The sequence below is a fragment of the Selaginella moellendorffii genome, unplaced genomic scaffold (assembly GCF_000143415.4).
Source record: "Selaginella moellendorffii unplaced genomic scaffold, v1.0 SELMOscaffold_1, whole genome shotgun sequence".
In the NCBI taxonomy this organism is placed as follows: domain Eukaryota; kingdom Viridiplantae; phylum Streptophyta; class Lycopodiopsida; order Selaginellales; family Selaginellaceae; genus Selaginella; species Selaginella moellendorffii.
The window spans coordinates 4,359,299-4,375,837 of NW_003314262.1; the positions used below are offsets into that span (position 1 = coordinate 4,359,299).

The 16,539-nt window shown below is 41.6% G+C and overlaps 1 protein-coding gene and 1 pseudogene across 1 annotated transcript; both read right to left on the bottom strand.

Moving 5' to 3' along the window:
* Window positions 1-10,221: 10,221 nt before the first annotated feature.
* LOC9658242 lies at window positions 10,222-12,206 on the bottom strand (annotated as a pseudogene).
* Window positions 12,207-15,521: 3,315 nt separating this feature from the next.
* On the bottom strand, window positions 15,522-16,174 carry LOC9662469. Its single transcript, XM_002962104.2, has 2 exons — window positions 15,989-16,174; window positions 15,522-15,918 (listed from the first exon to the last, which is right to left on the bottom strand). Exons 1-2 carry the CDS (start codon window positions 16,094-16,096, stop codon window positions 15,556-15,558), a joined length of 471 nt encoding a protein of 156 aa, XP_002962150.1. The 5' UTR covers window positions 16,097-16,174; the 3' UTR covers window positions 15,522-15,555.
* Between the last annotated feature and the right edge of the window lie 365 nt (window positions 16,175-16,539).

Sequence of the window (16,539 nt, forward strand, 5' to 3'; positions counted from 1 at the left end):
TGCTTAAGAGGGAGTGCCATTGAAACTGCTTATCCTGCCACCGTGCAATGTAAGGATGTGGGATGTACACTCTCAACATATAGTTCCTGGCCGGTAGGGGAGTGAGCCTCTTGTGGTTGTGGAGTCCATCACGTAGACATGCCATGAAACCTTAGCAGTCGATAACAACACCAAACACAATGCCAAGACCTTTGGACCACACATCTTGCATTTGCTGAAGTAACAGTCACGATAGTGCCACTCAGACTCTTCGGATGAGATCCAGCACTTCCAGTCCTCGCTAAAAAGAACCAGGCATATTGAATTTGACAAGGGATTACTGAAACCTCTTGCGGGTTGATAGCTGTCCCAGATTGCTGGAATTGGATTCCAATGTCTGTCATCTCCAACTCTCGGAATCCTGCACTTACCTTGAGCATAGTGTTGTTAAGCAAATCCGCCTTCCACTTATCACATATGGGCCATGATGAGATTGTTCCAGTCATGGCTGACGATCACGAAGAACTTGTCATCGGCTTGGAAACTCGAGGTCGTGGACCTTAAGAACCTCTGTGGTGCATTTCGTTGTCGTTCACCACCACGAACGGGGCCATTCTGATCTTGAGGTAGCATTTTTGGAGCAATCAGGAGCCACTCCACCACCACTTTGCAAAAATCAGCAAGAAGTATGGGGAGGACCTGCGTTGGGGGGATTGAATTCTCCAGATGAGGAGTAATAGTGTGATCCAGCCAATGCCAAAGACGAGCAAGGCCGCACATAAGTGCACCGATTCGTTGGTCTGGATCTACAGACCCTTGCCATATTATAGTCACGTTCGAATGAAGACAAGAGCATCGTGCTGTGATACTCTTGCTCGTGATTCCATTTAGAAAAGCATAGCCGGAATTAGTTGTGGAAACCATTTTGAGCTTGAGCCTGAGCTTACCTCTTTTGTAACTAGAAAAGACCCCCGACTTGAACTCCTCGGCCTGCCATAGGCTTGCACAGCGTCCTGGAGCATGTCCTCGTCGGGTAGCGAGCACGCAAAGACGAAGATAGCCATGAGAATTACCAGCATTGTTGCCATGGGATGAAGACATATGATCTTAGACACTGTCGGGGAAAGAGGTCTGGATATTTTCCATGGCCAGTGGTTGAAGCTGAATTATCCACTCTATATGGCTGGGCATTAATGAAGGTATTGAAATTTTCAACAAGTCCCCAATCCCTATATCCACCTCTCAATAGATGTGTATATAGACATGTTCTATAAAGATGACAAGGTTGTGGCACCACCACCACCTTTGCTGTCACCAAGTCGAAAGGTAAATCTAAAATTTTGTTTGCACCTCTTATAATCCTTCATTCAGTACCTCTCATTACAATTTAAAGCTTATCCGTTTTCATTCATGGTCAATGTAATCACACACTTTGGCAACAAAAGCTTTGTGGCACTATAAATCTCAATCGATAATATACTTTGAGTGATTATTAAAAATATAAATTGGTTAATAAGAATTAACAACAATATTATTATGAAAAATTCCAATTTTATGCATTTATGGGTTAGGTGAAACAAAGCTCTTTGTCTCTCTTTCTAAGACATTTAATTGTACAGCTATGATGCTATATACTATTTTATTAGATTTTGATACCATTTGCTCCTAACCTAAGGTTTTTAGGTTAATTGAATCTGTATTCCATTCCTACATTGATAAAGATGAAGAGCAACTTTGATTGTTTTTGGATGTGTGTTTTTCCTTTAAATCTACTTTTTGCATTGTCTAGATTATTTTATAACTTTTCATTTCTTCTCTTTTGCTTCATTTTTTTTTTTTTATTCATCTTCATAGTAAAATAGTATATTCCTCCTCTAACTCTAGAGCAACAATTGGTGCAATTGTTTGATGTTATTTACTATAGTTGACCAATTAAATTTAATTTGATGGCAATGTTTATAGTGCATGGTGCAACTCCTCTTGCTCTTGCTAGCAATCCTTGTGTTTGACCGGATTTCGTTTATAAGAATCCTAGGGATGATGTATACTATACTATTGACTCAATCAATTTACAATGATTGCCATCTATTATTCTTGGAATGATGTTCTACATCTATATAAGTTTCCCAAATGTATCCAAGGGATGGCATTATAGTGATATAATGGTTTAAGTGTTATCATTTATATGGATTAAAGCCTTTTTTTAGACATCAAGTGCACATTTAGATGTACTGATGATCCCTTACTCTTATTCATATGCTATATGAGTTAATTATACAATTTAGTGTTTATTTCCGAAGTCTCTTCCTTTATGCAGAGCTAAATAGAATGGATCAAGTTGAATATATTATAGCTAACACTTTATCAAAATTTTATAAAACTTGTGTATACATTTACCATAGTCACCTTTCATGACACTCTTTGACTAGCACAATGTTATAAAAGATCACATATCCCACTTATAGCTGCATATATTTTAGCTCTATTTATCGTGAAAGATGCTTTTATTTTGTACACTATTACTACTAAGGATGAGGGTTCACTGTTGGGCATATAATGAGGAGCCACACATATTAGTGTTGTTAGCATTTCCCAAATTAGTATTCTCTATTTTCTAGTTGGAGGCCTTGGCATGAACAATGTTTTATTAGTGCTATTGAAGTGGAAGGTCTTAACATTAAGATCTTTTTGGAAAATGAAGAATCACACAAATAATGGAAGGATTTTGCATAAATAAATTAATGATCTCTTCATTCTTCTTTTGACCATCAAAGGGTTTATTTAGCATTAGCTCATCTAATATTCACTTTTTAAGCTCAACTATACAATAAAAAATTATTATTATCCTCTTTATATTTTATATTGGTTGATATGGATTCAAGTTTATCTTTTATTACTTAATATGTTGTCATACATTGACATTTACATTTGCATCTTGCAGCAGAACCAATTTGTAAGCAACCAAATTTTTGCCTTTAACCACTGGAGGAGATCTACATCCCAACTTAGGGAACTTACTAACCTTAGAGATAATCTAAAAGTTATATTGACTTCACATTTAATCCAAGTGTTTTATGTGTCCAATCCCACATTAAACATCCACCACCAAAGTACTAACATTTTTTGGATAATTAGGTTAAGTGTCCTTGAATTAAATTTGAGTGACTTTTTAGAAAGTTTAAATTCAAGCATAGACTTGTAAAAGAGTGCACTTTTATTTTTCCCTTTATATTTAAACCTTTATGAATCTCTTTTAAATTGTTCTTTTTGGTTATTTATAATCCTACCACACTTCCTTATAAGTTCATGCTTTTGTGAATGGAAGCTAAAAACCAAAACTCTCTTGAAAGCCTTACTTTCTTGATACCCTACCTCGTAGGTTGAGCCTAGTCAAATCAAAATGGACTACTAAATATCAATCTTAACATATGATATAATTCTTTAGCTAACTAATAGAGTTGGAGTTGAGATCTCTTCCAATCCTAGCCTTTATCTCAAACTTGACTTCGAACTCTATCTCAAATCTATCTTAGCCTCAATTTTAGACTTGATCACGAATTCGGTCTTGGATTCAATCTCGGACTCAATCCCGACATTTTTACGTGTCAGAACACTTGCCATATATTGGTCCTTGTTATATCCTTTTTTAAAGACTCATTTATTAATCACTTCATACTTGTTCCTCAAGCATTTTCTTAGGAGTTCCATTCTTATTCTTGTCTTTTTAAGTCACAACTTTTGGTCTATGTTCGTTAAATTTCTACTTCAACTATTGTCATGTGGCACACTTTCAACTCCACTTGAAAATTTAAGGATTTATATATTACAACTCCACCACTCATAAACAAAATTCACCCTTAGTTCATCCTTAATAAATTTCAATACTATTGGAAACCCACTCTCACAAAAGCTTTCTAAATCTATCAAAGAGACTCAATTTGAGAAAGAAAGTTGTAAACTTGTAAAATTATTGTTACTAGTTTCACCCTTCAACTCTCTACATACAAGTTCCTCACATTTTTGCACTTCCCTATCATTTGATCAATCATTTACAATAATACCTACATGCTTGTACTTCAAAATGTTGGTCTTCTTGACTAGGTGGCATTGTTGTGCCTCTATTGCTGCTGGAGAAGCCATGGAGGGGTGATTGCTGGAGGATACTGGACCTGGAGGCTAGAAGGACATGACATGGAGGGATCCACATGCCATGTGTACTCCATCATCCAATGTATCCTGGTCAGTGTTGATGTGGCATCTAGGTGGCTGCCACTCATTTGCAATGTTGCGCAACATTGAAAAAGGCACACACCAAGTGTGTGATTTCTTACGTGGAGCAGATCATAATGAATGGTAGTCTCAAATCTTGGCTGAAAAACAAACATTCAATACATGCTGGAATTTCCCACAATGCTCTAGGAATCTCTATGCATTCTTGTTAAATTAGAGACGCTGATGTTACTAGTATGGAGGCTATTGTTTCATTGAGCAAGATCCATGCAGTAGAGCATTTGCTGAGCCTGAAGAGCTACTCTCCCCCTTAAATCCTCCTTGCCCATCCCGTCAAGTGTCACCCCGACTACACCTCGATCTGCAAGGAATCGGACGAATGGATCTTCAGCTACCTGGGCGTCACAAGCCCGGAACACAAGAAGCGCCTAGCGCAGTGGAGGATCCCAACCTTCGCCGCCTTCCTGACGCCCCCCAGCAGCCCCAAGAGGCTCACGCTTTTGGGCGGCAAATTTACTGCGCTGGATGATCAGCTGGACGAGAGCAAGATCTCCCAAGCTGGGCGGAGCTCCCAGTGCAGGGACGCCATCTTGAGCATTTTCTCCGGCAGAAGCGATTACCCGGCCATACTCCCGGCGGAGGTTCCTCTTCTCCTGCGAGGAGCTCATACCGGAAATCCGCTCCTTCATGCTTCCGCCCACTCTCAATTCGCTTCCTTGCTTACACCAAGCAGTGGTCGCAGACTTTCGATGCTGGCTATGAGAGCACACAAGTGTTCAAGGAGCTATGGATCACCCCATACTTCCCGATGATCGAGATGTTCCTGGGATTGGGTCTTGGGGACGATGTGGCCGGGTCCAAGGATTTCCTCGCCGCTCAGGACGCAATATCGGACCATGCCTGGATGGTGAACGACCTCTTCTCTTTCGCCAAAGAGTTCCGGGACGAGAAAAAGCTCAGTAACATTCTGTCCGTGAGCTTGCTCATGGATTCGTGCGTGCGCACCATCCAGGACGCCATTGATCTTGTGTGTGCCGAGTTGCAAGCAAATGAGGAGGAGTTTCTCTACCACCACGGGATCCTTGTCAAGCGAGCCCAGGCAGGGAACAACCAAGATCTCCTAAGGTACCTAGAGGCAATCCTTACCGTGATCCCAGGTAAATTTCCATCTCCATCAATCCATCACTCTTCTCATTCTCTTAGGTATTGCACTTTTCACTACATAACGGCGCGTTACCACGGATACAATAATCTTTGTGTAAATGGAGAAGCATGGCATGGTACAACCAAATACTCTCGGGCCACCACCAAAGCTGACATATAAAATGAATTGTATGCGTTTTCGTAAAAAACAAAAATAAGTCGAGTATTCTTAAGGATCGTATTTAGGACTCGGGTCTCTGGCACAGAAAGCTGTGCAGACTCGAGAAAATGGGTGTTTTGAGCATTGGAACTCTTATATATTGCAGTCCTCATGCAGCACACACAAGAAATCTCTGGAAAACCTAGAAAAGGGTCCACAGATCCATGCTCAAGCCATATATGGCGTGGATCTCGTCCAGCCACAAGTCTCATCAGTCACTTTATTTTTCCCATGCAAACTGACGTGATATGCTTTTCCAGATGGAATCACGAGCAAGAGTATCACACCACGGCTTAGAACGTGACTATAATATGGCAAGGCCCTGTACACCCAAACCAACGAATCGATGGACTTATGTGCGGCCTTGCTCGTCTTTGGCATTGGCTGGATCACACTATTACTTCTCGTCTGGAGAATTCAATCCCCCCAATGGCAGGACCTCCGCATACATCTTGCTGCTTTTTGCAAAGTGGTGGTGGAGTGGCTCCTTGAGGGAGAAGATTGCTCCAAAATGCCACCTCAAGATCAGAATGGCCCCTTTGTGGTGCCGAACGACAACGAAATGCACCATAGAGGTTCTTAAGGCCCATGACCTCGAGTTTCCAAGCCGACGACAAGTTCTTCGGGATCATCAGCCGGAACAATCTCATTATTGCCCTTGCTTAACAACACTATGCTCAAGGTAAGTGCAGGATTCCGAGAGTTGGAGATGACAGACAGTGGAATCCAATTCCAGCAATCTGGGACAGCTATCAACCTGCAAGAGGGCTGGAACGCGATGATCGCGAGCTGGTCGCATTGTCCGGTCTTTCGAGATCTTTCAAGCAAATGCAAGGTATGTGGTCCAAAGCTCTTATCGATTTCGCCTCCCGTTAAACACCATCCTGTTTCACTCTCTCTCCACCTAGCTGGCAATGATGTGATCATGGCATGTCTACGTGATGGACTCCACAACCACAAGAGGCTCACACCACTACTGGCCAGGAATTGTATGTTGAGAGTGTGCATCCCACATCCTTACATTGCACGGTGGCAGGACAAGCAGTTTCAATGGCTCAAGACCAACTTCCCTCTTAAGCATATTTGACTATGCTGAAAATTACACTTTTCAAGAAAATGGTGTAAGCTGCAGTGCACAATCTTTGTAGTGATCATGTTCATCGCAGCAGTTGCAGTCGACTTTTGTATTTCATCGCCTTTGCCATGTCGATGATGCCCTAGATCTGGTCACTGTACTTCATCCACATGAGCATGCCCCACTGATTTGAGAGATTCTTGGATCCAAATTGTACAACACAGCTAAACAAAGTGTCTCCCTTTGAACTTGGCTCTGCCTAGAGCACCTTTTGCTATGTCTGGAAGCTGTGCATAACCTCGACACTAGTCTTTGAGTTCAAGAAATTGAAGCAAAACTTGTTCTTAAACTGACTAGTAGGGCCATCACTTCATCAATGTTGGTAGAATTCCCCTCCCCTTCATCCATGCAATGCCCCATGAAGTGAGTGTTGTGCTTCTTATCATCACTAACAAAGAAGTGTGTCTCTTTAAGTATCTTTGCACTACTTCATGAGCCTCCAGCTGGTCAGCAAAAACAAATTCCAAGTACAAGATCAATGTTGTTGGTCTGCAAAGCTTCAGAACATTAGATGCTGACACTTCAGCAGCTTCTATGATGCCTGTCTTGAGAAGGTGCTGGGAATGCCGATCATGTTGGTATATGGAAGACCAAGCAAACTGTGAGTGACTTGATCTGAACGCACGCCATGAATTTGGTATAGCAGGTGATATTAGTTTTCCACCTTTGGGCTCATTCGTTCAGCCCTGAGACACTTTTGTCGTTCTATCAGGGCCAGAGGATGAGGGGGATAGTTGCTGGATTCTTACAAAGGTTCTTCAAGCTTTATATTACGAGAGTGCCTTGTTTATGGATCAACACTATGTGTTACTCATGGAAGTGGATCCATGCTCCATTGCAACAGATTTGGTTTGTGTGCCATTGATAATTATCTGAAGTCATGGATCATGACAGATGGGTCTTTTTCTCCATTGATCACAATTAGCATATTGAGATATTATAGGCAACAGCTCAGTCCCAAGGTGACGTAGTTCACTCCAGAAGTTCAAAACTCTAGCACTAGCAAAGAGTTTATCATTGAAAACTCCAAATGATAAGCTCATCTGTAAACCGTCGTCTAAGCTCTCTCATGATTTTGTCATGAACTAGATCTTCTAGCCTTACACAAGACTTAAGTTATTAGTGCAATATATTATAAAACTCTACTACTTTTCATCAGTTTTCCCTGCTTGCTGCAAGATTGGTAGGATTGGCAAGGCTTCAAGCTAGCTCAAGAATGATTTCATCTGAAGTATTTGAGGGCGATGCTAGAATGCTAGAGGCTGCATTAGAAGGTACTTGTTGAGCACATTCTTCCTATGAAAAGAAAACCCAGCTAAATTGATTTACAAACTCTTGAATAAATTATAAGTCTGAAGTGATTTTTACATAACTCCCTAGTGGATGTGTTTGTCGGAAGGCCATGGATCTTTTTGTCCTTTCCATTTGGTTGAGCCTGACATAAGCCTTCATCCTTGGATCCTAACCCTTTCAACCTTTGTACTCTTCGAGACATTGCAACCATTACTGCCAACTCAGTCCTTGGTAATTCCTCCTTCATCTAATGGCTGTCCAATTTCTTGTGGCTGGTGTGTGGGCTTGCGCTGCTTGAGCTGCCCGAGTAGGTGTTACTGAGATTTTGCTTCCACGCAGCAGATCGTGCTTGAGCATTGTGAAGGAAATCATACCTGCATTTCAATGCAGCAACCTATTTTGGTTTCTCCCTCAATGTGTAGCATAAACCAGCAAACCAAACCACAAACTTACAAGCGAGCTGCATTTCCATTGCACAGAAGACTGCCTCGCACTCTGTCTAATGATGCTTATTTACATGCAGTCTTTTGAAGATAGCTGGCTGAACATTGTGCCATGTTATAAGCTTCCCAACTCGCACTGAAACCGCCAAAACAATCAGAGGTTGAGTTTACTGATTTGGTTAACGTAACCTACTTTCACAGAAATCAACCATGCTTCTTACGAAACTTCGCTCAATGGTCAAGCGATGAAGTCTTGTGTCACACTTCAAATGCAAATGTGTCAAGATCTAGTTTGACCATAGCCCTGACAGCGTGTGCACAGTGTCGCCTTCCTCCAGCTTTTTGTCTTGTGGTGCGAAACATTCGATAGGATTTGTCGCCCTATATTCGCAATAGCTGGTAGACCATGGAGCTAAAGTCTTTTCACGTTCAATGTGCTCATTTAGAAAATACTTAATTGCGATGCGAACAAAAGTGCGCTCTAGATTTTCAAAAGTTGTGATGTAACCCAGCAACCCCCCCGCTATATAAAGGTACCCCTCCGCTCCATTCAATCAAACACTGCTCAGCTCTATCATTAGTTAAAGTGCTACTGTTTGCAATGGCGTCCCTTTGTGCTTTCGCTGCTTTCTTCTTGTGCATGTTCGTTGTTGCAATGGTGGAGCACACGAATGTGGTGGAAGCTCAGGCAGCGTGTGGAAACCGTCCCTGTTGTGGCCGTCATGGTGGCAGAGCCTCCTGCAACCGGGGCCTGTGCTGCAGCCAGTTTGGCTACTGTGGATCGACATCTGCTTTCTGTGGCGTGGGCTGCCAGCGCGGCTATGGGAGATGCAACTAAATATTCCATCTAATGTGCTAGACACCTGCAACATGAAAGTTGCGAGTAATATCTAAATAAGCACTGGTGTCCTCTATTGTCTTTTGTTATATATGGTGTAACGTTTGCTAAGTTACCAAGCTGAACGCATTAAGAATCTCATCCAATGCAATCTCCTTCATCATGATGCCCAATACATTGCAGGTTAGTAAGGTGGATTCCTTTTACTGCATGGAATAGCTTTTTTTAGAAGCCACACTTTTTCCCTTGGCTTGGCAGGAGCGGCCTTCAAAGAGACATCCTCTCTTTTGCATCGGCTGTTTTTTAAGGCAGACTGTAAGAATTTATAGTGTTCATGGTCATAACTTGTTACGTGGCACTTTGCAGGAACATCAGCATTTTTTAGCACATATGAGCATCACTATCTCACTAACTCATCTTATAGCTGCACAGCTAAGAGATGAGCTTGTGCGATAGCGATAACAAGTTGAGTCCAACCTGAAGGACTGGGCTGTGATTCACATAATAAACATTTTGGTTTTACCAAGCAAGGTTGGCTCTATCACTTGTGATGCACAGCTATCTGAGCTCTATATCTCGGGTGGTTGTAGTTGCAATCCAATATCTTTTATTTGATGATATTCCTATAACATATACAAGAGATTGGGTGGGGCTGATTCAAATTGCAGACATAGAGTGGATGTCCTGGAAAGCAAGCTTCTTATAGAAGTCTTACACCGGCAAAAACGTGCAATAGAAAGGTGAATCAAGACTCAAGAATCTAAGCAGCATTGAAGCCATGATCACAAGACAAACATTCTTTTGTTTTAGATTCTTACAGCTTCCTCACTTCAGGAAGATCCTCTGGTGATATTGCGGGCTACTCTGAAATTGGGTTGGTGGTGAAAATATCATGTAGGACAACACAAAAATACTTACTTACATATGCGCAGCACGAGCTCGTACAGTCTCCGCCGTGTCGTCTCAGCTTGCCCTCCACTCCATGTCGTGGATTTTGCCGTTTTTGGAGTCGATCAGCTGATACGTTTCGACAATTTGATAGAAAAAGTCCAGACTTACGCACAGGTGGACACCAATCCCCATTGCTGTACTTATGACTTCCACTCGTAAGCGGTCCTCCACTGGTAGTTCCGGCAGACGATGTTGGAACTCTTGATCCCATCGGGGATCTTGGTTCTTCTTAATAGCCTAAAAAATAAACGAACGTGTCAGGAACATACAGGAGAACACACAAACCTTCGCCTTTTTCTGCTCCCCTCTGAATGTCAGCTTCACATATGGATTCGTGTGATGCTTGCCTTCCAGGTCCTCAGCATCACAACGAGCAACCACCGCCTTCGGGGGTGCCTTCGGGAGCTTTCTCGACGCCATTAGCGTCCTCGTCCTCAATAGGAATATCCTGATCCTCCTTGAAGGCTGTGTTCGATTGTAAGTTGACCCCGAGGCTTTTGATTTGCTGGATCGCATACTTTTCACCAAGGCCAGTGTCACGGTCTTCGTTTCACCCGGAACGGTGGCCTTGAGAGGAACGACTTGCATACCCAGCTTGTCATGTGCAAAAGTACACGTTAGCTCGCCGATGGACGGTCATAAACATATGCTCGAGAGATTGAGATTCTGGATCCAATACAAGCATGTCGTTCAACTCATTTTGACGGTGGATTTCTTCTTGGCAAACGGTCCCTGGCCAAGGACCGGCCTCTCGTATGGATCAGACTTCCTCATGAGATTTTTCTTCTTGAGGCCAGTGGCCTTGACAACCTTGACTTCCAGCATTCCAACAGGTTTCTTAGCCACTCTGAGAGATTTTTAGTGATTACATATGACTTCACTCCACGCAAAGACTTACTCTGGATCATCTATAACGGATTTCCGTCTTGGGCCACAAATACATTTCCGAAACTTTATCCTTGATCAAGTCCTGCAAAATCAGCTCTGTCAGTACAAACAAAGACTGCACGTTGCGTTACAATAAACCTGGACAAAAGCATAAAGGCCTGGAATCGCCATTAAGTCTCCGCCGAGAAGTTTCAAACCAAAATCCACATGAGGCTGGCAAACACATGATGTCAACGAAACAAACCTTCTCCATTAGAGAGACTATGATCTTGCAGAAGCAGGGAAATGCAGGAGCAAGAAGTTTCAATGTAACGCGTGCGGTGGCAAATACTTGCAAGTCTACAACCTGAAGAAAATCCTCAAAACTCCGAATAGAAAACTAATAAAAACCACCAACCTGGACAGTCGCTCTGAGACCGAAGGCCTTCACTGCTACAAGAATATTTTCCATTTTAGAGACGGCTCGATCTCTTTCTCTTGAGTGTCATACACCTTAATGCGTCCCAAAAGGGAATCGTCACAAACATTGACCTCAAGAAAAAAAGTAAAGAATCCAACCTACAAACGTCGGGGGCAGTGTGCCCAGCATCAAAACCTCAAACTCGACTGAAGCCTGTATTTTGTTCCATACTCTTCAATATAAGGCTTCGCAGTATCACGAATGATCTTGCAAATAGCCTGCATTTGTAAGGCAAGCAGCGATAGAAAATAGAATAAGATACAGCCTTAAGTATCACACCTTATAGAGGTAAGGCCAAGAAGCTGGTTCAACCAGTCCATCTGATACAAAACAAACCACGATCATACAAAGCAAAGCAAAGTAAAGCAAAGCATCTGAAGAAAAAATTGCCACTCACTCTATCATAATCTGGATTTTTCACCCAAAGGGGAATCTCTGGCAGTAGCTCTTGAAGCGACTTCGTGTGCACGTCCTGCAAGGACCGGATTATAGGATCCTGCAAGACAAGCGATGAGCTTGAGGGGTTTTACACAGCGAGATCCCACAATAGATGAAGAGGAAGTAGCCGATGACGACACCAATGCTGATACCCTAGGTAAATCCAACACAGTGCTGATTAGCCCCATCGCCGTGCAGAGGAAAATCCTATTCTCTCTCTGAGACTTTTAATATATGCTAAAATAATCTTTGATGGGAAGACCTTTAGATTCACTTTCAATCAATTCTTTGATCCACGGAGAAACCTAGTTACTTTCTTTGCTTTCTTTATAATATTAATCCCAAGAGACTTTTTGTTCACAGACTTGGTTCGCCCAAGCAGTCGTGCCTTGTCATGCTCAAAACTGTTGTGAAGAGGAAATCATACAAAGTTGGCTTTGGTGTTTTTTAGCAAATCTAAAATATGTTCTTGTAGTTCATGAAGGTTGAACTTCACACTACCCGTCATAAGTTGAATGTTAACTGTGGTGCCTTCGAATAAACAACTAAGTGGGAACTCAATCACACACTCTGTAGGTGATTCTTCTTTTTCTTCGTCAAGAGGCGAGAAGTCCACTTCTGTCCGAAAGTGTGTTTCTCCTTGACGCCTCTCAAGAAATCTGAGTTTGATTTTCTTGAAGCCACCTGCGACTTCCTGAAAGAACAACAATGTCAAGGAAAAGAAAACTCTCAAGCATAACTTACTGGATCTTTTGGAAGGTCCACCTTCACACCATACGCAATCTTTGCCCCTCCCACTAGAGTATGTTGGACCAGCTCCTCCTTCAGCACCGCATACGACTCATTCCCATAAGCCACTTCACCCACGAATTGAGGAGGTAGGTGTTGTGCAAGAACAGCTTGGAAGAGGAAATCTGGCTCCTTGTGGACACCGTTCGGAAGGATGATTTGAGAACTTCCATATGCTCGTACATGTTTGCCAGCAGAAGCATCGAGGAGAAGCGACAACTGAGCAAAGAGCTCTGAGTGGAACCAGCTCGAAATATACTCATGGAGGTAAGACGGATCTCCATAGAGTAAAACAGCTCCTACATCAATGAATGCTCAAGCTCAAATGAATCTCTAAAAAAACAAACTCACCTCCAATTGAGTCGATAAAGGCAAAAGAGAGCCTCCATGCGTTTTCTTTCAGTTTCCACCATTCTTCAAAAGAAGGAAATGGTACATAGGGATGGACAACAAAAGGGCCTCCAGATCCTCCTGACGTAGCAGATTTTTCGAACATTTGGATGGCTGCGCCCAGTCCTGCATCAAGGATTTCTACCAACAGAAACCATAAACACACAGTACATTTCACACACCTCCATATTTTTCCCTTGAAAGGAACCGTGGTTGTTCAAAGAGCCCCTTGGGGATTGTAGGATCAGCATTGCATGCTAGTGCCGTCAATGCTAAGCATTGGGTCATGGATCTGAAACAAAAGGTATTACACACACAAGAGATGTGCTCCAGCTTACCCATCCTTGTCAACCAGGGGACCAACTTTCGTATCGCCTTGTGCAGCAGAACGATAATTTTCCCACCATTCGTCATTGTACTTTCCCGATCCCAGACGTGGAAACGAGGGACAGAGATGGATCGTTGCGTTCTTGCAGACATTGTAGTCTTGAAGGGTGCCGCTTTCAAGCAGTTTCCCAGCAAACAGCAGCCGCTGAAGGTTCATGGGGATGCCTTCTTCCTGCCTTATCCCCTCTTTCAAAGTTTCGATGCGAGCTGAAGACCCCAGATCAAAGGGAATTCTTCTGCCACTCACTGTTACACACGATTAACAGTGAGAATTACAGCTTAGGAGACTTACTTGTTCTCACAAAGATCCTCATGCCGGCTCCACTGAAGAGAATTTTTGTTGAGCGTGTCAGCTGTACAATAGTGAGAAGCAGAAGCTTTCACGGGGTTGCAATCTCGGTAGTCAGAACACCAAGCTCTAAACCCTTTCCGAGCGGAAGTTTTCTCCTGGGATCAAAGCCTCAGTAATTAAATAGGGCAGCTCTAAACCCTTAACAGATAACAAATCATATTTAAAATGAAAATTTATTTACCATTTTATTACTCTAAATCAAGAAAATTCAAATCTAAATTAAACACCTCCATAAACATATTGCTCAAGATCAGATATGCTAGGAATCACAATGTCTTGATCATCAATATTCATAAAATGTAATTTTATATCTTAATTTTATTGTGTCTATTTTAATACATGAGGAATGATAGTCAGCTTTATTTAGTTCTAAACATTGAATAACTAACTAAAGATGAACTTTATTTCTATTATATTAAAGATTTATTTAAAAATAGTGAAAGGACAAATAATATTCAACCATTTCATATACAAAATGCAGCCATTAGTATTACATTAACCATATTGATTGAAATTGTATGAGATTGTATTCTTCCATCTTCTTCTTGTTATTTGATCTAATGGAAATAGAACAATATCCAGATAATGTTTTATTAAAATATACTACATATATTTAGGTAATCCTAATAGAAATTCAAATCAAGAAACAGAAGTAATAATAATATCAACATTAAAATTTTAAATGCATGAATATATCATTCAAAAATGGAATTGTGAAGCACTTTATGGATCTTCATTGACAAAGTGGCTTTGAAAATGAGATTGGATCATATATAAAAGAAAATAACAATTTGTGCACTCTATATATATATATATATATATATATATATATATATATATATATATATATATATATATATTATAAAGTAGTTCCTTAAGTGTGTATTGTTTTTTTATTAATAGTCTATATAAATTTAAACTAAAATCTCAAATCCTAGCACTCCTTAGGGACAATCAAAATTGCCTTTCATCTCCACAAATGTGAATGCATAAAATATAGAAAGAGAATACAAAAATATATATATATCAATTACCCTAAAAACCATAATTTATATATAGGAGTGAATGGTCTAAATTGAAACCAAGTTGGATAGATACCAAAATTCTATTATGCTAATATTAATATACAACATTATAATTGTGCACTTGGACCTCACATATGAAATATAAATTGCTACGTTTTGCATGTAACAATGCTTAGTTTGTTTAATAGTAGTGTTATTTTTATTTATTAATCCAATTGATCAAATATAATTTATTATTATAAGCATGTTTGTAATTTATAAACACAAGATTAATCTTATTGCATATTAACCATTAGATGACAGAATAAAAAAGAATATATTAGAAAGGGTTTAAAAAAGTTTATAAATTATAAACATGTTTATAAATTATAAAAAATAAAATTAATAACAACCATTAAATGTAGAATATTTTAGAATATTTAAGCATATTTTAGATATATTCACAATCATTTAGTCCCCTTACAAGTTTGCTTAAGCAAACTAAAAATCACAATATATATTAAATTCTAGATTATTTTGTATTTACCCTGGGATTGCAATAAATCTAATAAATCAAAACAAGATTAATACTTAACAACTTGGCATTAGAATAGTTCAAAGACAAAGATTTCCCAAGGCCGGAATCTCGCTACTCTCTCCCTTGACACATCCGCTCTCGCCCAGCCTCGGCCCAGCCGCTTCCCCCTCCACAACCCTGTCCTCCTCCACACCGCCGCCATTCCTCCGCCCATCCACCACCACGTCTCGCCCTTCCTCGATCAGCCCCCCAGCGAGCGTATCCACGCAGCTCCGTCCCTCTCGTCCCTGCTGCTCGCGCGCGGCATCGTCTACCAGTGCGTCCTCCCACTGCGTATAGCCAGGGATCGGAGCTTCAGCGCAAGGACCAGGGCCGCCTTCATCATCGTCATCGCCAAACACTGCCGATCGGACCTTCTGCGCCGCAAGCCGGAATGCTTCCTGGATCGAGAGCGAGGCGAATGGATTTACTCGATCGATCGGGCGAGATAGAGATAGAGATTATCCTTACCTGGATTCCATCGGGGCTTAATGCCGTGTCCTCCAGACCCGCATCCTCGATCCGTGGAGGCTTCACGGATGACAGCAATCCTCCAGCTGCTCCTGCGGGAACTTCCATCGAATCGATTGCGAGAGATCGCGAGGGTTTCAAATGCCCTAGCTCGCAATCCCAGCCGTCCAACCACGAACGGTTAACTGCTGCGCACGTGGCTACATTACTTTAAAGCGCCGCGAATTTTAGGGTTCTTGGAGATGATCACTGTTTTCGTGGATCTAGATGATACGCTCGTGTTCTTCAATCCGGAAGGGAAATTCTGTGTAGCGGGAGATACCGAGGGCCCTTACGAGCTCGCGCATGGTGGGAAAGAGTTCTTGCAGGCGCTGCAATCCATTCCAGGTTTGCAGCTCAATTTCTTTAGCGGCGGCCCGAGATCCAGGAACGTCGGCCTCGTCGATCAGATCCTCTGCGACGCGTTTGGTGATGGAGAGTGCGGCAAAATCAGGGTTTTCTCTGCGGAGGATCTCTTGCAAGGAGATCCTCCCAAGAAAAAGCTCGAGGGC